Source organism: Perognathus longimembris, chromosome 2 (genome assembly GCF_023159225.1).
Source record: "Perognathus longimembris pacificus isolate PPM17 chromosome 2, ASM2315922v1, whole genome shotgun sequence".
Taxonomy (NCBI): domain Eukaryota; kingdom Metazoa; phylum Chordata; class Mammalia; order Rodentia; family Heteromyidae; genus Perognathus; species Perognathus longimembris.
In genome coordinates this window covers 26,667,466-26,691,101 of record NC_063162.1, presented here as the reverse complement: position 1 = coordinate 26,691,101, position 23,636 = coordinate 26,667,466, and the positions used below count along the sequence as shown (strand labels likewise).

General features: G+C 39.9%; 1 protein-coding gene and 1 long non-coding RNA gene across 3 annotated transcripts in view; one reads left to right on the top strand and one right to left on the bottom strand.

Annotated features, from left to right (window-relative positions):
• LOC125346252 overlaps positions 1–23,636 on the top strand; it is a 110,090-nt gene that overhangs the window by 54,624 nt on the left and 31,830 nt on the right. The window lies entirely within an intron of this gene.
• LOC125346241 (cytochrome P450 2C5-like) lies at positions 5,313–22,712 on the bottom strand. 2 transcript variants are annotated; one of them, XM_048338650.1, is made up of 9 exons: positions 22,545–22,712; positions 21,212–21,374; positions 20,861–21,010; positions 18,651–18,811; positions 16,179–16,355; positions 12,742–12,889; positions 9,523–9,710; positions 8,358–8,499; positions 5,313–5,494 (listed from the first exon to the last, which is right to left on the bottom strand). In XM_048338650.1, exons 1-9 carry the CDS (start codon positions 22,710–22,712, stop codon positions 5,313–5,315), a joined length of 1,479 nt encoding a protein of 492 aa, XP_048194607.1. The 2 variants fall into 2 exon arrangements, with proteins under 2 accessions (XP_048194607.1, XP_048194608.1); XM_048338651.1 differs by having other exon boundaries at positions 12,742–12,883.

The window sequence follows — 23,636 nt, the reverse complement described above, 5'->3', positions numbered from 1 at the left end:
TGAGCAGCAGGTCCTGGGGTTCGAGTGACGAGCCTCTTGGGGTTCTTATATGGCTAAAAGGCCAAAGGCCACTTGGTACCTAGACAGCTCTGGCCCATCGCTTACAACAAGAGACCCAATGTAAACATAAGGTAAATGGGAGCATAAAGCAGACATGAGCATAAGCAATCGTAATACAAGGCAAATGCAAACATGAGCAACTGTAACACATGAGCAATTGTAACACATGAGTAATTACAACAAGGCTCAAGGCAATGGAGGGTCTCTTATCGGGGTCAGTCCACGGAAAACCGGAATTCTGGTCCAGTCTGGTGTCGCTCAAGGTAGCACAGATGGCTCTTACTTCCCTCGATGGTGAGGTAGAGGGGCAGGTTCAGGTCCTGGTGATGTGGCAGCCAGGATGCTGGTAACTTAACAACTGAGGTTAGTAAACACTTCATAGTAAACATTGCAGCAAGGTGCCAGTACCTTACTTATTATAAACATTTATCATAAAACATTAAAGTGTCCAAGTCCTTTAGCTCCTATTTCCCTCCAATGGGGCCCCCGAGATAAGCAGCAAAGGGGGGAGCGAAAGGGAGGGACAACTGTGCAAAATTTCCCTTTGGTCCTTGTGCAAGGCTGTGGGCCACGCTGCCACAGCAAACGTTACTCCAAAGGGTGTCAGGCAGGGTCCAGGGAAGAAACAGGGCCGACACTGGGTCCAGGTCCATCGCTGGTGCAGGCAGGCTTTCCCGTTTCTCCTTAGAAAATTCCACCTCGGTCTTTGCTTTCCTGAGAGGAAACAAGGGGAGACATCCCTCAAGGGCAGGTGCCCTTGGGTGGTCATTCTGTTGGACAATATTTTACATCTCTAGCTGGTATCCAGATTGGATTCAGTTCCCCAGTAGGGAAAACACAGGGGAAGCCCCTTCCTGCACTGATAATTGGGTCGGGTCCACGCCACGCCCCTGTCAGAGCATCCTTCCACCGGGCCTCCACTTTTAAGTAGGGTGTTTGGCTTGACCAGTGTCTCTGGAAAGCTGACAGAGGGTGGTCCTTAGAGAAATTTAAAATATTCAATGTAAACATCGCTGTCCTCAGCTGGTCCTGGGGGCTTCCCCCCCCCTTTTTGTTTTAATAATTGATCCTTCAGGGTCTTATTATGCCTCTCAATTATGGCTTGACCCTTTGGGTTATAAGGTATTCCAGTGGTATGTTTAATATTCCACATTTGGAAAAATGCCTGTAGAGCCTTACTGGTGAAACAAGGTCCATTATCTGTTTTAACCTGTAAAGGCAACCCTAGGATAGCAAAACATTGTAAGAAGTGGCTTTCAGCATGCCGTGCTCTTTCCCCAGTATGGAGGGAGGCTCAACACGCGCCAGAGCATGTGTCAATAGACATAAATATATTTTTTAGCCTTCCAAAGGGGGCGTAATGGGTCACATCAGTCTGCCAAATTAAGTTGGGTCTTAATCCTCTTGGATTCACACCTGGAGATTGCAGGGGAGGGACTTGCACGAAAGGCATACACGATTTGCAAGTCCTTATAATCTTTTTTAAGTCTTTTATAGGAATTGAAGGAAATCTCTGATGTAACCCTCTCCAATTTAAGTGAGTACGCTCATGAAGTCCTTTGGCCATTTGGAGGTTTTGAGGTTGTACAATGGCCAGAGCTATGATGGTTCCATTAGTGGCCAGCTGGTCAGCCATACAATTACCTTGTGCCAGGTCCCCAGGCAATCCTTGGTGTCCACGAAGGTGCTGTAAAAAAATAGGCTCACTCCGCTCTTTTAACAGAGACCTGACTTGGATCATCAGAGGAGTGATTGGGTTTCCATCCAACTTGATATATGAACATACCAGGTTGGGTAGCAAGTTAACCACATATAGACTATCAGAGAACAAGTTCATTGGCTGTTTAACATGGGTCAGTGCCAAGGCGACTGAGTACAGCTCTTTAAACTGTGCAGAGCCAGTGACGGCTTCAAAGTAATGGGTGTTCTTTCCAACCGGCAGGGGGCAAGGCGGAGCGCACCACTACGGCAGAGCCGGCTCGCCCACCATCTGTAAAGACATTGGCAGCCTTGACAAGAGGCTTGGTAGAGAAAAGCACAGGGGGTGTCCATTGTAGCCTGGAAAATGAGGTCACCCATCTTGAAGTGCCATAGTGGCAATCTATCTTACCCATAAAGCCCTCCAGGGCACTAGACACACATGAATTATTTCTCCTGACCCATTCAAAATCTGACAACCGGTAGGGAATAGTTAGCACGTCAGGATCTCTTCCATAATGTCTCAGGGAAGTATCCCTGCCCTTAATTACCAAGTCAGCTAGCTGGTCTAGCCGGGAATAAACTCTGGGAGCTCCTCCCACTGATGCGTGCACCCATTGAAGGGGCTCGCCTGATTGCGTATTTGCAGCTGAAGAAAGTTTGGATCCTGGGAGGATCCAAAGGCAAAGTGGGCACTTAGGCTTATAGCATGCCAGCTTTGCCTTATTTAAGGCCAATTGGATTTTCTGGAAGGCTGTTTGGAGTGATGGAGTTATTGTAATAACATCAGTGGGCGCTTTGCCCTTTAAAGAGTCATGGAGGGGTAGTAACTCCTCTGTAGGCAGTTGAAGCCAGGGTCTTAGCCAATTAATTTCACCTAACAGTCTTTGCATCTCCACCAGAGTATAGGTTGCCTGGAAGGATAACTGGGGCTTGAGTGGGCATACAGAGTCTAGTTTAAGTTCTGCCCCCAAGATCTTAAAGGGGTATACTTTCTGAACCTTGTCACTGGCTATACGCAGCCCTCCTCTTTGAAGGAGTGTTTGGGCCTTGCTATAGGCCAAGTCTAGTACTTGGGCATCTACTGATCCAATAATAATGTTGTCCAATTAAATGCATATGGTCCGATCTGCTCCTGTATCAATTAAGAATTGGAACTCCTTTCCAAATATCATGATTACTGTCTCTGGCAATAGGGACTGCCCAGCAAGGAGCTTTAGGCTGTTTATTGCCTTGGTTGGCGGGGAATCTGAAAGTCAGGCCGTAAAGTTAATATTTTGCCCAGGGTGCGTTTTCCCGCCTCTCTCAAGAACCATCCTGCAGAACTCATGGAACGCTGTAGTTTCAAGGCCTTTGAATTTAAAAGTGGCCAGGCCCTTTTTTTTTTTTTCTTGCTGCGGGGCGCTGCCGCTGCTGCCACCGCTGCCGCCACCGGCCAGGAAAAGCAGCGGCTCAGGGCTGCCGAAATCTGCATATGTATAGAGTCAAGCTGAGTTTCACATGGGGGAGGGGTAGCAAGCCTGCAGCTGCTCTGCTCTTCTCCTGCCTGCCGCGGCTTGGATTCCTGGGTACCGAACGAGATTTCATCCCAGGGCCTCTGGGAGTGGGGCATCGGGGGCCCGCTCCAGATCAAAATTCCCTCTGGCCGACCTATCCTGAGTCCAGGGGTTCCCCACCCGGGTCCCAAGAGAGGCAAGCCTTGAGAGTCTTAATGGCTCACAGTGGGAGTTCTCCTCCACATTTTGCTGCTTGTAATTCCCGCTCTAGTCGGTCCCAAGTTTCCCACGAGAGTGGGTTGGCTCCAGTTAGCCACGGGACCCTGTGGGTCAATTCCTCCCAAATTTGTATAGCGCAGGGCTCTGAGATATTGATCCCCGCATTTTGGAGGGTGAACTTTAGGATCTTAAGGGGCGAATTGTTTCGCCGACTCTGGACGTGTCCCATCCTCTTACCTGGGGTGGGAGGATTGCGCGCCTCAGGATTTCCAACCTGTTTCCGTCAGGGCTGGTCGGGAGCCGGGCTTCCTCTCGTGGATTAGTGCAACCCACGTGGGCGCCACAATGTTGGGGTTTTTTCTCTGACCCGGCTCGGATGCTTATTTCTTTCTCTCTTATTACCCTCCGTATCATCCTCTCCCCTAACCCTCAGCTGGCAGGTAAGTTAGAGTGAGACGTAGGGGTCACTCCGGCCTGGTGTGCGCGTGACCTACGTGGTAATGTGTCCGCTATCCTTCCCTGGGAGCTAGCGTACATAGACCACGGAGTTGGCTTCTGAGAGCGAACTAACTTTATTGAGAGAAGGACAAGGGGAGATGATTCCGAAGGAAGGGGGTTGGCCAGGATTCCGATAGGCCAAGAGCTGTCACATGACCCCCAAGGGCTAATGTCACTTGAGCCCACCGAACCCGGGCGGGGTTGGTGGGCACCCGGCTGGCTGGCAGGTTGGAGGGCTGTTGGCCCAACCGGTTTCTCTGGATTCCAATCTAGAGGGAGTAGCAGGGCCGCATTCCCCAGGGCTGGGGGAGGTGTATCAAGCCCCTTCCATCAAGGCGAGAAAGATGGACTCCAACAATTGCCATCACATTCATGTCCAGTGTAAAACAGTATGTACAAAGTAGGAAAACAGACACAGGATATGGTCCAATCAGTAGAGTTCTTGTTTAGGAGGAACAAGGCTCTGAAATTAAACCTTAGTACTACCAAAAATGAAGAAATAAATGATATGGTCAACGTGTATTATACACATATATGAAACATCTTAAAAGGTACAAGTGATGTACATCAATAAAATAATAGAGCAGATGATTAACGATATAAAAACATAAACTCATACCTTGCTTGCAGTTGGAAACATTAATTCAAAAGAATATTTCCAATTCTTATTTTTTATTTACACTAATACCAGAGACATGGACTCTAATCTTTCATGTTTATCCCTGTCTATGTCTGGGTCTCACAGTACTTTCCTACACAAGAAGCTGCTCTAGACATTCATTAAATCCACATCTCCCGATATGACAAGTGACATAAACAAAGGATTTTCCTACATCTTCCCCTTCCCCAGCCCTTTGCCCTTCCCTTTCCCATTCCTTTTCCCCTTCCCTTTCCCCGTGCTTGCTATAATGTAGACAACATGCCACTGTGGGCCTCTAGGTTGTATCATTGTTTCATTGAATTTTGAACAAAGTAGGACAATCCAAGAATGAGGCCAGGCATGAAAATAAATTATTATTGAGAAAATACTGTGTAATGAGTCTGAGTTGTCATGTGGTAATTCTTTTATTATTTTGTGGTACTAGATCATTAGTAAATCAGCATTAGGTAAGCATTAGCATTTAAATCCATTATAAAACATAGGGGTCTACAGATATGATTATGCAGTGACACAGGAAGCCCTCCAAACTGGAGACTGGATCTTCCTGGATCTGCAGGGAGTTGGGAGAAGTGAGAAGGGAGGACAGGAAGGCAACTCTGACAGGGGAAGGGGGTGAGTGATAGTTCACAGGAGGGGACTGCTGGTTACTGCACAGCTGGAGGCAGACAGCAGAGCTCTTTTTACACTGGAAGGAAGCAGAGCTGGTATGGAGGGGGCACAGAGATAAACCCATTCACAACTGGACTGGTTTCGAGGTCCTGTGGATCCACCAAAGCTTTCAGTTTGAAGTTCTGTAAAATGGTGGTCAGGAATAAAAACAGCTCCATGCGGGCCAGGCCTTCTCCAGCACACATCCGTTTGCCTGAAATTGGTGTTTTAAAAAAAATGAAAATCAAAGCAGGAAATGACTCCTTGTATGTTACTGTCAGCAAATGCTGCACTGCATTAGTAACTGGCAAAAGAAACTGTCAGTGTTTGTTCAAAGAATTACCAAATTCATGGCAAATGGGTCCATGGAGGTGAAAAACTATACGGGTACTCGGTAAACATGTTATCTTAACTAATACATCATTGAAAGTATTATTTGTAAATCTGAGAATTCCAGAACACAACTGTAATTTCAGCACAGGAGGCTAAGATAGAAGAATCCAGTTGGTAACCAGTTTGGGGTACATATTTCAGATCCTGTCTTAAAACATAATCCAAAAGCAAACTATACCAAACTCAATTATATTAAAAAAAAAACAGATTACCATCTTCTGTAAGCATTTTCTTACATATTTTTACATGACTAATGATTGCTTTGTAAAAATTTCCTCCTCTCTTTACCCTTCTTCTCTTTCTCTCTATGCTGTGCTGGTGTTACTGAATTATTCTGTCAGTTACTCTAATATAATATTTCCTGCTAGGGCCTGGGAATAGGGCCTAGTGGCAAGGGTGCTTGCCTCTTATACATGAAGCCCTGCGTTCAATAATCCAGCACCACATATATAGAAAATGGCCAGAAGTGGTGCTGTGGCTCAAGTGGCAGAGTACTAACCTTGAGCAAAAAGTAGCCAGAGACAGTGCTTAAGCCCTGAGTCCAAGGCCCAGGATTGGCAAAAAAACAAAAAACAAAAAAACAAATTCCAGCTAAAGAGAGGGCTCATAGTTCTGGAAGACAATTAAGCTTCCAATAGTATTTTTTATTGAGATGTGGATTTAATAGTTTGACATCAATCAAAGACCTACTCTCATTCCTTCTCTCTTACTATTGTCCCTACTTATCAGGAACACCTGTAACCATGTACTTTGGGAGTTCCTCCACATTTTGGGGTCTGTTGAGTGGTATACATATAGGGTGGATGAGTAGACCTACACTAGACACTACGTGAAATTTCTCACATGGCAATGATGGTGATAAACAGGGCTTTCCAAGTCAACTCAGAACTCAAATCTTGATTCTGAAACTTAACTACCCATGTGGCTGAGTTACTTCTCTATCTGAGCCTCAGTTACTTCATATATGAAATGGGGATGCTAATAATTCCATCATGCAGTGTTGGTGAGTAATTAAAAAATAATAGATTTTGATTTATTACATATTAATGGAGGTTTCATTATTCTATTTGTACACATTTTGAAATTCACATTTCAATGATAAAATTTGTATGTTCTAGAAACACCTGTGTTTTTCTAAAAAAGTGCATTTATTTTGATCATGTGACCTCTTCCCTGAAAATATTAAATGACTACTTTTTACCTTTTAATTTTTACAGCCTAACTCTCGATTCTATCATTCTACCATACACAAGTTTAAAGTATTTTATCATGCATATATGATGCATTTTCCTTGTAGACATCAGGATACAGACCACATGTCATTTCCTTTTTTGTGCTCTGTGTCCCTTCAAGCAATAAAATCTTGCCCTCATTCAGTTTCCCAAATATCATATTCAAATTTTCACTGAAGCACAAAATCACATAATTTTCTCATTATTAAAAAAAATGCCCTTTGTTTAAAAGAAGTGAATTTTTGAAGAGATTGATGCCTTTCCCCCAAAGTATCTAAGTGTTGATTTCAAGCAGATTTCAAGTCACATCATTAGCTGGGTGTCAGTGTCTCATGCTTGCAATCCTAGCTACTCAGGAGGCTGAGATCTGAGGATCATAATTCAAAGCCAGTCCAGGGTAAAAATTTCATGAGACACTGATCTTCTTCAATTAACTACCAGAAAAACAGAAGTGGAATTGTGGCTCAATACAGTAGCATACTAACATTAAGCAAAAAAAGTTCAGGGATAAGGCCCAAGTTATGAGCCCAAGCCTCAACAAGGGAAAAAGAAAAAAGGACAAACAAGACAAAAAGTCACAGCATCAGAGAAGGAAGGCTGCTCCCTGGCCAGACACAAAACACACATATTGCAGGTGTGGAGATACAATATCTAAAACACATGTCTTGGATTGAAAGAAGACCACAGTTCTCTGTGATCTTTATTAGATATCTGCCACACAATCCTGATATATCCATAAGATTATTTGACAATTTCTGATACTCTTGGTTGAGAGTCAATATTCTGCTCTTGTGGTTCATGAATTTTTAAAAAATGCTCTACTCTTTCTACTGTCTACTCTTGGTCCCCTTTGAAGTACCTCAAATGTCTTGGAATGTTGCTTACTCCATTGTTCTGTTTAATATTAGAGTACATGGAAGAGATAATTTGATTAGTACACACACACACACACACACACACACACACACACACACACACACACTGTTTTCTTCTAATCTGTGATTGTTTTTCCTTAGCTGTCCTTCAGTGCTCTTCTGTGTCTTTTGGAGACATTTCGTTCTATAGAGAAGCCTGGGGGGTGACAAATGCCACAAAAAGATGTGGGAGGGACCTGTGATGAGATCATCTTTCACATTTTGAGTGATGGAAGTCTAAATGAGATTAACTTTTTAGGAAGAGATCACTATGATGTATGTAAAAACAAAATGCAAAGGATCTATGTATATGTTACCTTGATCAATTTAGAAGAAATGCGCAGACAAAGTGAAGCCCCACTAATCTGGTCCAACAGTGAGGACGATTCATGACAAGGAATGTTTATGTGCATTGAGAATGCTGTTCCTAATCATGAGCTAAGTGTAAATAAACCAGCCTCAAAGTGGCATTATATAAACTCCAACTGAACAATCACCTCCAAATTATCTTAAGATATAGGAATAAATATTTCATTACCTGAGGAGAAAGGCATGAAGTAATCACTGTTTTTGAAGTTCCCACTTTTATCCAGAAAGTGTCCTGGGTCAAATGTCTCTGGGTTGGGGAATTCCTTGTGATCATGAAGCACGGAGGTCAGTGATGTCACTACGGTTGTGCCCTGGAAACAACACACACAAATAAGCTAAGCTAATATATATGTGTGTGTTACAGGGGCTGGGGATATGGCCTAGTGGCAAGAGTGCCTGCCTCATATACATAAGGCCCTGGGTTCGATTCCCCAGCACCACATATACAGAAAATGGCCAGAAGTGGTGCTGTGGCTCAAGTGGCAGAGTGCTAGCCTTGAGCGGGAAGAAGCCAGGGACAGTGCTCAGGCCCTGAGTCCAAGCCCCGTGACTGGCCAAAAAAAAAGAGCAAGTCATTATCTATGGTGGCAAGCCCATCAGCATAACACAAGATTTCTCAATAGCATAAACTTTAAAATCAAGTAGGGCAAAAAACAATGGAAAGCGCAGGCAGGAAGGTCCTTGAGAATCTTGTCTCCAGATACAGCAGACAACCGGGAATGGCGCTGTGGCACAAACTGGTAGAGTGCTAGCCTTAAACAAATGAGCTCAAGAACAGTGCTCAACTGCCAAGTTCAAGGCCCAAGACTAAAAATAAAATAAAATAATAACAATGGAAACACTCAGTCTTTAGAGAAAGTCTATGAATATATTTGTAAGTCACCCTATTGAAAATAAAAAGTTACTTGGAAAATAAAGTAAAGCATAGGGAAATTGGAAAATGACTTATTCATGAATTGAAGAAATTAAAGTAATGTTTTCCACAAAATTTATCTTTAATTTTACTCAACGAATACTAAAAATTCCAGAATAGATTGGGGAAATTGATAGACTACATATGTGCATTCATTTTAAATACAAAAACTATGTATAGCCAAAAATCAAAACAAAACAATTTAAGAAGCAGAACAAAATTGGAAAATTCACAGTAGTAGATATCAGGGCTATTATTGCAAGGATATACAACCCCAAATTTCCCATACCACAAACTCTCACAAGCAGCCAATTGTGAGACTTTTGCAGCTCTCTCATGCATTGTGGAGGAGCAGAATCCCACAGTGAACTCAGGAACTCAGGCTCCCTGTGGAGGCTCAGCACAGAAGAAATAAGCCCACCTTGGGAATGAGGTAGCCTCTGAACTTAATGTCCCTGGTCACTGTATGGGGCAGGTTCATGGGTAAGAGATTAATGTATCTCTGAATCTCATGGATCACAGCATCTGTGTAGGGCATTTTGCTCCTGTCCTGCATGCAGGGGCTCCGGTGCCTGCCAATCACATGGTCGATCTCTTCCTTCACTTTAGCTGGTTGAGACACAAATAAGAAATGGCAGAGTAGGAGGAAAGTGGCACATTCATCATAATAATTCATTGTTAAATAAAGCTTGATAATGTATCTCAACAAGATTCCAGGTAGGGGCCGGGAATATGGCCTAGTGGCAAGAGTGCTTGACAGGTATACATTAAGCCCTAGGTTTGATTCCTCAGCACCACATATATAGAAAACGACCAGAAATGGCACTGTGGCTCAAGTGGCAGAGTGCTAGCCTTGAGCAAAAAGAAGCCAGGGACAGTGCTCAGGCATTGAGTTCAAGGCCCAGGACTGGCAAAAAAAAAAAAATATTCCAAATAAAATACATACGCCCCAGTATATACTCATTTCACTGTCCTATTAAGTAGTCTTATATAGCATTAATATATCCATAGAGTTTAGATTCTTCTTAAAAAGCAAAAAAAAAAAACCCAAAAATTATTAATGTAGGTAATATATTTTATATATTAACGTAAAATACTTTTATTTAACATATAAGAAATGTATTATCATAAGTGTTATATACTTATTGTATTTTGTTATAACAAAGCATAACAAAGTAAAGGGAATAAAATATTAATAATAAAAGTATAATTTGAGGACACGATTATCTTCACTTATATCTCTAGATTTCACAGATCTCCACAAAAATGAATGTTAATTCATGTGCTATAAATAACACAAATGGCTCTAAGTATGACCTGTAAAATTTTAATACAATATTCCCTTTTTGTTCTAATTCAGAAATCTAATTTTATATACAGGCATACACGTTATCTGAAAATAATTGTGAACTTATATGATTACACAACAGTGCTTGGTAAAGTCTGCTTTGGTTCTTAAACGGTGCTCAGGGGTGCTTGTAGATTGGCATTCCCAATCCAAATGGGCAGAAGAAACATGAGAAAGATGGCAAACAATGGAGTCTTATCACCCACTCAAAACAAGCAGGAAGCAGAGCAGTCAATCAAAAACATAGAAGAGAAACCTCAGGGGCTGGGGATATGGCCTGGTGGCAAGAGTGCCTGCCTCATATACATGAGGCCCTGGGTTCGATTCCACAGCAGCACATATACGGAAAATGGCCAGAAGTGGCGCTGTGGCTCAAGTGGCAGAGGGCTAGCCTTGAGCAAAAAGAAGCCAGTGACAGTGCTCAGGCCCAGAGTCCAAGCCCCAGGTCTGGCAAAAAAAGAAAGAAAGAAAGAAAGAAAGAAAGAAAGAAAGAAAGAAAGAAAGAAAGAAAGAAAGAAAGAAAGAAAGAAAGAAAGAAAGAAGGAAGGAAGGAAGGAAGGAAGGAAGGAAGGATGGAAGGAAGGAAGGAAGGAAGGAAAGAAAGAAAGAAAGAAAGAAAGAAAGAAAGAAAGAAAGAAAGAAAGAAAGAAAGAAAGCAAGCAGAGATCCCTCAAAATGCTCTACAAAGTCTACTGATAAACATGATAAATGAAAAGCTTGAATAAATATAGCAATCCTTCCATGAATGACTTCATGGCCTTGACAAATAGAAAGATAAATGAAATTCAAGAGTCGAATGAAAAGATAGCTAACCAGCTAAAAGATTTGAGAGGCAGCACTCAAAACCGAAGTAATGAAGTTAATGAAGTAAAGAAGTGATACAGGACCCAAGAGATGACATGGGAATCATCAGGAAAGACCAGTCAGAAGGAAAAGAGATTCAAAATCAAGTAGCTAGCCTACAGTCCCGACTAACAGAAGCAGAGGATCGAATCTCAGGAGCTGAAGATTCCATTGAATCTATGCAGAAGGATCAAAAAACAATACAAAACCAATCCAATCGACAAAATATATCACTCCAGGAGTTTAAACACACAATCAGGAAGACCAATTTAAGGATAATAGGTATTGAAGAAAACCTGGAGAAAGAAGTTAATGGAACAGGCAATCTATTTAACAGAATATTAGCTAAGAACTCCCCAAATATCCAGAAGGATAGGCCTATACAGATACAAGAAGCATTTAGAACCCCAAACCGACCAGACCAGAATAGGACATCACACCCACACATTGTTATCAAAACAGGAGCAATAGAATCCAAGGAAATAATCCTTAAAGCTGTTAGGGAGAAGAAAATAATCACATATAAAGGAAAAGCATTCAGAATTCCTCTAGACTTCTCAGCAGAGACCATGAAAGCAAGGAGAGCCTGGAATGATGTATGCCAAACCATAAACATAAAAATAACTAACAACCAAGAATAGTGTACCCAGCTAAACTCTCATTTATAGCCGAAGGTCAAATAAAAGTCTTCCACAGTAAGGAAAAACTGAAGCAATATATCTCCATCAAACCAGCTTTACAGAAAATCCTCAAAGATGTTCTATACAGGGAAAATAATTAAGATCCCAATACAGACAGAGAAATGAACCCTAAATAGTAAACCAGAATAACAAATAAAGAAATGGGAAGACACAGTTTTTAACAAGATAGTGATAATGAAAGGAACAAATGATCAACTCTCAATCCTAACTCTCAACATTAATGGACTTAATTCTCCAATCAAACGACATAGGCTCATAAGTTGGATCAAAAATCAAGATCCATCTTTCTGCTGCCTCCAAGAGACACATCGATCCAGAAAAGTAAACATCTTCTAAAAGTGAAAGGCTGGAATGAAATCAATCAAGCAAATGGCCCCCATAAGCCGGCTGGAGTTGCAATCCTAGTATCAGAAAAAATAGACTTCAAATTAAGAGGTAAGAAGAGACAAAGAAGGTTACTACATACTAATAAAGGGATCACTCCTACAGGAAGATATAACCATCCTAAATATATACACACCAAATACAGGAGCACCAACTTCATCAAACAAACACTACTGACTCTAAAAATACTCATAGACCCGAACAGAGTATTATTGCCTTTCCCCCTGCCTTGTTCTCATCACTTCTGTCTGATTACAGCTAGTGGCACAGGATGTTGAACTATGAGACATATCTGACAATGAAAATCACTAGCAGCATCCTTCCTGTATTTTCCTGAAAATTGCCTAGGTCTCTGTGTTCTTACCTGTGACATGGGGGTACTTCATCAGGAGCAGCAGGGCGTATCTCAGTGTTGTGCTTGTTGTTTCTGTCCCAGCACCAAATAAATCAAATGCAACAACGGTCAAACGTTCATTAGTAAATTCTGATGGTTCTTTGTGATTGTCCTGATCCTAGGATTTGATACAATTATATATTTACCAGCCCATGTGATGATAGTGAATATACAGTATTTCACAGTGGTTAGCCTGGAAAGAAAAGGACTAAGAGAAATGAACAATGACACAGTGGGGGTGATACACTAGTTGAGCCTAATGTTTCAGGGCTACTATGCTGTCCCTCCTCTAACTCATATGGTACTGACTGTATTTGAGGTCATGGAACTCACCACTCATTTAAGACACTAATAACTAAATTTTGTCCAATTGATAAAAGACCAGAAAATTGAGTAATAGAAGTAGGATAATTAGGGACAGAGATGTTATATATAAGCCCCAAGCAAGAATCCGCAATTAAACCTTTTTGTTGTTGATGATGATGTTATTGATAGTGGTTTGAACTCACTCAGGGCTTGGATATTGTCCTTCAGCATTTTTAACCAAGGCTACTGCTAAACCACTTGAAACACAGCTCCACTTCCCTTTTTGTGTTCTACTTAATTGGAGATAAAAGTCTCAGAGACTTTTGTTTAGATCTCAGCCTCTTGAGTAGCTAAGATTTTAGGCAAGAACTCCTGGTTGCAATTTAAGTTCTTGTATCAAAATTTTACATATGTCCAATATTGCTTGTGAAAATGCTAAAAGGCAGAAAAACCTAAGAGTTACAAGGTGTAAGAATGGCTTCATCCAAACAAGATGGCTAGCAGATGGGAAACACCAAATCAGGTGGTCTGGGGAACCTGTGAGGGAATGACTAGAAACGCATGAGCTGAACTAAACCATGAAGCCAAGATATGTTCACATTGCCTTGTCATGGTATAAAGGAGAAAGTATGGATAAAGCAGTGCCAAGGACTGAGAAGGTGGTGTGAAGTTAAGTTGTCAACAATGTTGCAGTTTTAAATGTTGAATGAGGAAATTATTAAATGATCAAATTACATCATTTTCTAGTTGGTCCCAGAGCCAGCATTAAATCTATTATGTTTTTATAGATGACTTGCTTTTTACAGATGACTTATAGTGTGTCTAATAATATGTAATGAAATAATAAAAATGAACGGAACCTCTCAACAATTGTACTTGCTAGGAAAAGATCCATCTCCATTGACAATATCAATTTCGTGTGCTTTTTTTTTTTTTTTTTCCTTTGGCCAGTCCTGGGCCTTGGACTCAGGGCCTGAGCACTGTCCCTGGCTTCTTCCCGCTCAAGGCTAGCACTCTGCCACTTGAGCCACAGCGCCGCTTCTGGCCATTTTCTGTATATGTGGTGCTGGGGAATCGAACCTAGGGCCTTGTGTATCCGAGGCAGGCACTCTTGCCACTAGGCTATATCCCCAGCCCTCGTGTACATTTTAATCTCATCAAGTTAAATTGATTTTGGTAATATCATCTTTGTATACATTTCTTTGATCATCCAGTTACAATTAAACTCAAATCAAAAGGTGAAATTACTCTAGAATAGTGTGCTTAGATACCAATATTAAAACTCCCATCTGTCAAAATGAATTTAGAGGTTTTAATAGTTGCAGGACACATAGCCTACTATAATCCAAGTGGTATAAATGTTGAAAAAAATAATGAAAATCTATATGAATGAAAGTCTAATATTCCATGACATGGACTAATTTTATCTCATATCACGCCACCATGCAGAAGTGAACACTCCTAAGATAATAAAAGAGAAGAGAGTCTGTCATGAATAGATCTACAATACAAGAAGTGCTAAGGGTAGTCAGCTTTTAAGTAGAAACTGAAACATATTGAAAAATGAATCAATACGATATCAATAAATACATGTCCTTGTTACATATGACCCTACAGATAAATATGAATGTTACATATGCTATAATTTTTATTCAATCTTTTTTTAAATTTTATGTAGAGGTTTAAAGCATTAGGTAATAATCATAGATTAACACTCTGGGTATCAATGTGTTAAATATGTAATTTGTGACAAAAGCGACCTTAGAAGGATGCAATTAGACGGGGGCAGAGGATTAAATGTGTACTGAGAAATGAATTCACAGTAATTACACACTGGATTGTCATAAATTTGAAATAGTAATCTCCCTAGTAACAAACAAGGAATCAGTTTACTTAGTTGATTGCAGTACATATATATGTGCATAAACATCCATTATACATTATGTGTTCATTGTACATATATGTTACCTATATAATATATTTATTATATGTTTATATGAAAATAACATAGTACGTAGTGAAAACCACTAAGACCTATATAAAAAGAGTAAGAGCAGTTAGTAAACACAACAGAAGATGTGAACTTGACTAAACTACACTAAATGCATCTATAAAATATCACAATGGGGCCTCTGTGCAAATAATCTGTTTATAAAAATGTGAAAAGCATAATATAATACAATGACATATATATTACATAACACAATTATAAATCCTTTTTGAGGATGATAACCATTACCAATAAAGGATCACTCCAGAATTATTTTTTCAAGGTTAATTATGACTTATGGAATATGCAGGAAGTCTACATTTATTAGGCCTACTCTTCTAGACAATGCACAATAATGACACCTATCTTTATATAAAGATAGTATATTATTAATGGTAATTGTTTCTATTTCACATGCTCTATGCATTGTTTCTCCTTATTCAGATTATTTTTATATAACGAAAAGAGTAAGTGCATTCTTATTATTTAACAAATTATTTTTAGGGCTGGGGATATGGCCTAGTGGCAAGAGTGCTTGCCTCATATACATGAGGCCCTGGGTTCAATTCCCCAGCACCATACAGAAAACGGCCAGAAGTGGCACTGTGGCTCAAGTGGCAGAGTGCTAGCCTTGAGCAAAAAGAATCCAGGGACAGTGCTCAAGCCCTGAGTCCAAGCCCCAGGACTGGCCAAAAAGAAAAAAAAAAAATTTTAAATTTCCCAGGATGCTTAGGGTAGGTTCATTTATATAATTGATAACTTAAGTTTTCAAATACTGCTGGTCTAGGGGCTGGGGATATAGCCTAGTGGCAAGAGTGCCTGCCTCGGATACACGAGGCCCTAGGTTCGGTTCCCCAGCACCACATATACAGAAAATGGCCAGAAGGGGCGCTGTGGCTCAAGTGGCGGAGTGCTAGCCTTGAGCAAAAAAGGAAGCCAGGGACAGTGCTCAGGCCCTGAGTCCAAGGCCCAGGACTGGCCAAAAAAAAAAAACAAAAAACTTCAAATACTGCTGGTCTGACTGTTTAAACATCTCTTATAACACACATTATTTAAGGTGTTATAACATGCTCAAGGATTCAAATAGCTGTATAGATTTTTAACATTTTACCTGTTTCTTTTTAATCAGGAAACAATCAATAAAGTCTCTTGGATTGTTAACATCCAGTGATTCTTCATGCTCTTTTACTTTATCCAGAATATAACTGTTCATATAATCAGCATTTTTGAGTATTGTTTTATGACTCCCTGGTATATAATCAATGAGACTGGGGAAAAGGTTGTAGATCTAAAAGTAAAACATCAATTTATTAAATGTATTTGCATATACATAATATAAAAAACTTTTCTGTAATTAGAAATGTTCTATGGCTTCCATCTTGAGGGGAAATTTTGATAGAACATATAAGGAGAGAGGGGTTCAAGGATGTCCTAAAATTTAGTCCCATACCAGAGCATGTAAAGAACTTCTTCATATAGTTATTATTTTAATAGAGTTGGGGCTTGACAAATCAGTACAAGGGAAAATATTGGGAGCATTTTTTAATAATTCAATTTTGTTATTTCTACCCAGGCTACCCCATCATCTAGAATCACAGTGGAATCATGAAACACTCTGACTGTACTCAGTGATTTCTAGTAGCTTCCATTATCCCAAATACGCTTCCTATGTGAGGAAAATACTTCTACCCAGTAATAGCATCACTACCAGATGTCTGGAAAACAAAGCTGTGGGAAATGTAAGCTTTATCTAAGGACCTGAATATGCACGGATCCACTAGGCATCTTTCTAGAACCAAAAAAAAGTCATTTATAGGAATATCCCTTTGTGATTTAAGGGAAATATTGAATCAATTGCTTGAGTTTATTAGCTTGAGTCAATCCTGTATTTGCACTTTTCAAAAACAGCATAAAATATAGACTTAGACATTTTGCTCAGATGTCTACTTTATATTCTTTTTATTTTTATAAGCATCAGTATTGTCAAAGGCTTTCATATTGACATGTCCATATACAGATGAACTGCACCTTTCTTTTTGGTTTGAACTCAGGGCCTCAGGCTGGTGCTTGGCTTTCTTGCTCATGGCTGGTGCTCTACTACTTGAGCTACATTTCCTGCACTGTTTCTTGCTGGCTATCTGGGAGATGGAGTCCTGCAGACTTCTCTGTCCTGGCTGGCTTCAATCCTTGATCTTACAGGTCTCAGTCTCATGATTATGTAGCATTTTAGGCATGAGCCAACAGGGCCTGCCCATCCAATATATCTAGATAAGACTCAGCTCCTCTGCTACTCTCCCTCATCCTTTCCTTCCCTGCTTCCCAAAGCAATTCCAACAAGCTTCATTGATCCATTTTCTTGCAGCAGAAAATGAACAAGGTCCCTATCTCTTGCCCTGTAGTTACACCAATTGAAAGTTGATCAAGGATCTTAATATAAAACCAAAAACTTTGAAGATACTACAAAAATAGAATAGGAAAATCACTAGAATACATTACCATAGGTAATAACTTCCTAAATGGCTCTCTATGATTTTTTAGGTAGGACTATCATGTCCAGGTAGTCACCTTACTAGGGGCTGTGAGTACATTTCATTGGGTATTATTATTATTATTATTACTATTGCCAATCCTGGGCCTTGGACTCATGGCCTGAGCACTGTCCCTGGCTTCTTTTTTAATCAAGGCTAGCACTCTGCCACTTTGAGCCACAGTGCCACTTCTGGCCGTTTTCTGTATATATGGTGCTGGGGAATCAACCAGGAGTTCAAGTATATGAGGCCAGCCCTCTTGCTACTAGGTCATATTCCCAGCCCCCTATGAGTACATTTCTTATCAACCTTTTTACCTCCTCCTTGGTTTTTCTTCCCCCCTCCCCCCTGTTGGGTTCCCTCCCTCCCCTCCCCCAAGTTGTTCAGTTGGTTTACAGCATAATGTCTTATAAATATTGCTGTGGCATTGGTTCGTCTTTTATGCTTTGTCTCTCCATTTTGGTGTTCCCCTTCCCTAGTTCCTATAAACGTACATACAATACCCAGTGTAGGGCAGGGAATGCAGTTTAGCTGTAGAGTGCTTGCCTAGCATGCATGAAGCCCTGGGTTCTACATACATGGAAAAAGCCAGAAGTGGCACTTTGGCTCAAGTGGTAGAGTGCTAGCCTTGAGCAAAAAGAAGCCAGGGACAGTGCTCAGGCCCTGAGTCTAAGCCCCACAACTGACAAAAAAACAAAACAACAACAATACCCAGTGTACCAAATTCACTTGCAGTGACATCAGGGGTAAAACAACGGGGAAGAAAGACAAAGGAAAAGGGCATAATTTCATAGGATACATTGGAATGACAAACCACTTATTTCTACTTATTTCATTTTGCTTAGGATCATCTTATGTGATCATATGTACATTGCTATTGAGCTGTCTTAGACAAGTACTAATTGTTTCCAATGAGTGAAACGATTGAGTTTATGTTTCTTTGGGTCTGGCTCATTTCACTTAGTATGATTTTTTTCCAAGTCTTTCCATTTCCTTAAAAAAAAAAAAAAAAGAAACACATGTTTCTGCTTAGGAAAATGAGATCTTGGCTTTACCTGTATCCATGGTGAGCTCAGAATCTCAACGTTCTCATTCAATTTCTCCATCAAGTTAAGGAAATTCTGGTCTTTATAATCAAAACGATTCTGGAAAACAATGGAGCAGATCACATTGCAGGGAGCACAGGCCAGGATGAAGGTGGGGTCACAGGGTGAGCCTGAGAAATCAGAAACAAATTGAAATATACATATGAAATACTTAGCATTCATCATCTTTATGGTTTTTATTACTGTGTTACTTATAAGTTCCTCTAACAGCCATAAATCCAATATGAATTAAACCGGCATAACGCCCTACCTGAAGCCTGAGTTGGCCAATACAAACTAACCAGCAAAATAACAACAGTTCATACTAACTGCCTGTACCAAAAGTCTTTTAATGCCAGATGTATGCTATTTTGGAAAAAGAAGACTTATACATATCTAATAGTCAGCCATTTAGGGTAGTAATATATTTGTTTGCAAAGCCTGTCCTACATAGTACTGAAAAAGAAAGGGACAGAATATCAGGTAACTGAAGCTTTTTTGAATCACCAATGGAGAGATACAAAAAAGAGATTATACTAGAGTTCACATACTAGCAGAAATCAAAGTAAAATGCAGAATGCATTCATGTTGTAAGAAGGAAGAAAGTAGTAACTAAAGTTAAACCTTTTATTAAATGTAAATCTCAAATAAAGCAAACAGAAATGTAAAATTAATACATGGGAGTCTTCTTTATCTTGTCAATATTTATAAGCAAATTTCCCCTCCTTAGGGAAAAAGTATACACTAAGTCTAATCAAACACCAAATTTAATTAATTGACATTACTGAACTTCTTAAATTGAGATAAATAATAGGTTACATATATATTAAATTTATCTATCTCTAAGATTCTATTATTTGACAGATAAATTAAAGAAAATGAGTATTTTTTTGCACTCTCCATAAAGTGAAATTGCTATGAGCAAATAATCAATATGTAAGGTGTTACTGAGCTTAAATCACAGACACTAAGTAATGAATTGGTATGAGTCATTTGATTTATGGAATGGTTATTGAGTTGGTTGCATGTGTGTAGGCTACTTAAAAGTTGAGCTATCCGGAAAAAAGTTTTATTATAGCTATTAAGGGAATGGTTATTTGGGAAGTTGCTGAGATTTTCTATGACTGCATGTGTGTGTTCACAGGTTAAGTCTGATTTCTCAGCCATTCATTTTATTTGGAAGAATGAACTTAAAAAGCTAGGTCATTTAGAATCCAAGTAGATAATCCTATACATAGTGACTATAGGTTAGTAGATGTGGTTGTGAGAGTGAGTACCACATGATTCTAACATAAAATCCAATAAGCATGGAATAAACAGATAGGCAAAGTGAAAATTGAGCTAGGATACACTAAGAGAAGACTGGATAAAGAACTAATCATAATAGTTGAAATCTAGCAATTTTAACAAACTTGTGTTGTTTACTCAATCATGATACAGCACATGGTTACTCAAAATATATAAATAAAAACTATAAAGTGCTGGGTAAGAAGAAACAAGTAATGTTAATATGAAGCAATTGCACTATGTTTGCAGAGAAATACTTTTTGATGTGAATTACATTCAAACAATAAAGCAAATACAATCATGCTTTACACTCTACCATGACTATCCAAAATTATAGGCACAGGTACTGAGGAATACTGACATGTCACTGAAATGAGCATACCATATACCTGCATCAATGTGGGGGTCTCAGAGAGTGGTTAGGGCCCTTACCACCCTGCTCATTTAGCGATCACTCTCATGTAATGATGGCACTAGGTACCCTGAATGACGTTAGGAGGAAAGCAATGTTCCTTAACTCTTCAGAAAGGAAGTTCAAACCATCTACCACTTCAGACACTGGTGGAGTTCATGACTAAACCCTAAGGTTCTCACGAGGCTTAATCTAATGATTGTGGTTGGTACCCTGCCCGGGGAGTCAAATTTGTGCAAATATTTGACACCTGTAGTGTCTCACCAGCAAAAAGCTTGATCTGTGGGTGTAGCTCAAGTAGTAAAGCACCAAGTATGAGCTGAGCAAGGGTTTAAAGCCTGGGGTTCCAGCCTGGGTATCAGCATAAAACAAAAACTAAAATTTGCATTCATGATTTCTGATGTGAAAACAAAAGAATCTGTATCTGAGACAGAAAAGAATTAATGGACCTTTGAGATCAGTGTATTAAAGCAACTCCCACCCTTGGTTTTCCTCAACTCCTCCACAAGGCAGCGGGCTTCCTCTTGAACACGCTCTTCAATGCTCCTCTTCCCCATCCCAAAATTCCGCAAGGTCATGAGTGCAAAGCGCCTCATCTCTTTCCATCTGTGTCCATTGGTGAAAACAAGTCCTGAATGAAGGGAAGCAGAAACATGGATGAAGAACACAAGCAAGGAAGAGGAAGACGTAGATGGAAGCCACAGGGGTGGGCAAGTTGTGACTAAAGAAATCTTTAGGCCTCTTTTTCCATCCTCACTATCACCACATTCTCTGCCCAACACAAAAATACACACACACACACACACACACACACGTTCATATGTACACTTACCAAGGCCTTTACTAACTTTGTCAGCCAATGGGAATGAGCCTCTCCCAGAGAACTCCTCCCCATGATCAATCAGGGCTTCCTTCACTGCTTCATATCCATACAGCACCACAGTGGGCTTCATGCCAAAATACAGAGTGAACACAGGGCCATACACTTTGGAGAGCTGGAAATGAGAAGAAAAAAAATACTAGCAAAAGATATCACTATATGCTCCCCGGAGTGAGCCTGAGAAAAACTGATACCATCATTGTTGTTGTTTTTGTAATGCTTCTTTATTTTTGCCAACCCAATTTCAAATATATCTCAAGTCCATGCAGTATAAAGGAGGTTTGTTATAGCTGTCACTTAAATATGCCCTCCAATGTGCCATGCAATAGACCAGGCAGTTGACACACCTTTACAATTCATCTTCACACCAAAACACACACCAGGCTTGTCATGTTTCACAAAGAAAGTCACAGAGGACCATGGTTTCTAAATTCATTCCTAGAACCCCATGGATATTGAATAGAAGACTCATCATTGAACTTCTGCTTATTGAATATGCCATGCTTGAGAAATGTTTGATTCTCTTTTGACCATATGACTGCTTCTAGACAACCTGTGGATCTCTTACTGTTGAAAATCTCATTTCCTGTATCAAACCAGAGAAAATGGCATTTTTAAGTCAGCACAGCTACTTCTATAGTCAAGTGCAGTTTGGGATCTAATGGCATGACAGACAGAGGTTGGCCCCACAGAGGCTGCCCCAGTACATGACACACCTTCCAAAGCCATTTGTCACCAAGCAGCATTGTTTGCCCCATACAAATATTTTATGCAAAATTCCAAGTAGAATCTGACACCATCAGGATTCCCTAAATGGTCTTATGTATTTTTGTTATCTCATCTGCACAGATATTTCCTTTCAATCACCCACAACTTCTCAGTGAAGTTAACTTCCATAATGATTTTGAATCAAAAGCCACGTCTAATATGCTATAAGACCTTTCTAATAGAACATTTAATCACGATATGTTCCTTAAAGTATATCTTCAAACACAGAAAAACAATTATAAGCATAGCTGTTAAACTAAGATGAGGAGAAGGATGCACAACATTTGCATTTTTGTAACTGAGATTGAAATAGACAATAATCCATTTGTAAAATACATTACTTCATTCCACGATTTTAAAACAACTGGAAAAATAACAAGTATATAACACTTTATGCAAGAATTTTGCTTTATAATAATCAATCATACTACTATACCTTCAGTGGTAGGTTTAAAGTAGAGGTTTGATTTATCCCTTGTCAGACACCATTGGGGGAGGGAGCATGAAGAATACTTACACTGGTTAAAGATTTAGTGATGTCTTTAATATCAACCTGCAATATATTGCCAATAATTGGGAAAGGAGTGGGGCCAGGAGGGAGCTTCCTTCTTCCAGAATTCTGCCTCCATATGGAAAAGAGAAGCAGGCAGGAGAGACCCAGCACTAGGACAGCTACTGTATCCATTGAGGCTTCTCTTCTTGCTGAGAGTACTGTGAGCTTGCAGTGCAGACATTTTATAGTGCTCCCAACACTGTGGGGTGTGCCACTTTAATGGGTTAATAATGAACTAGGTAGATACTTTCCAATCTCTTTTGATTAGACTCTGTCTGGATGATAAGATAATGGTTGAATGACTTTTACTCATGTCTTTCTTTCCAGAGGGCACATGGGAGACTATGGTTTAGTTGCACTTGTTAGTGACCAAATATTGCTAACTTAATGTACAGCCATGATTGAGAAGTAGGTGATATATATGAATATTACTCATAAATGTTTCTCCTTTTCTCACTTTTATTGTTATTATAAAGGTGATATACAGACGGGTTATAATTATATAAGTCAGATAAAGATTGCATTTCTTGATTCTCAGATTAGTGATGAATTAGAGGATATTCTGTATGTCCTATGCAACATGCACTTAAACTTGTTTTTTTACTCTCTACAACATTTTTAGTTAATAATTAACATAGAGGTCAGAAAAGTCTGCATGTGTAACCTGTAGACTTGAATGACCCCAGATCCTGGGAGCACACTATATAGAATGAAGTGAGTACTAACCTGCTGCTTGACCCACCTAGCTCGATTGAATAAAGAATCCCACCACCTTATGTTGCATAAAACAAGCTCAGTAGTTTGAGTGGAAAAGTAATATCTTTTTATGCCTTGAGCAATAGATGTCCCTTCTCTGCTTCTTTTTCCTGCTGAAATCAAGACCCCACATGAACTACTCCTCTTACAAACATATTAACAATCTTTGAAACCAAGGAGTCCACATTTTTTAATTGTTTTCCCTAAGGAATGAGCACATGGATGTTGTCAAAGATGGCTCTCCTCTATTTGTGAAAATTCTTCTCTTGGCTTTTATTCATTTATTGCTTTTCTATTCTC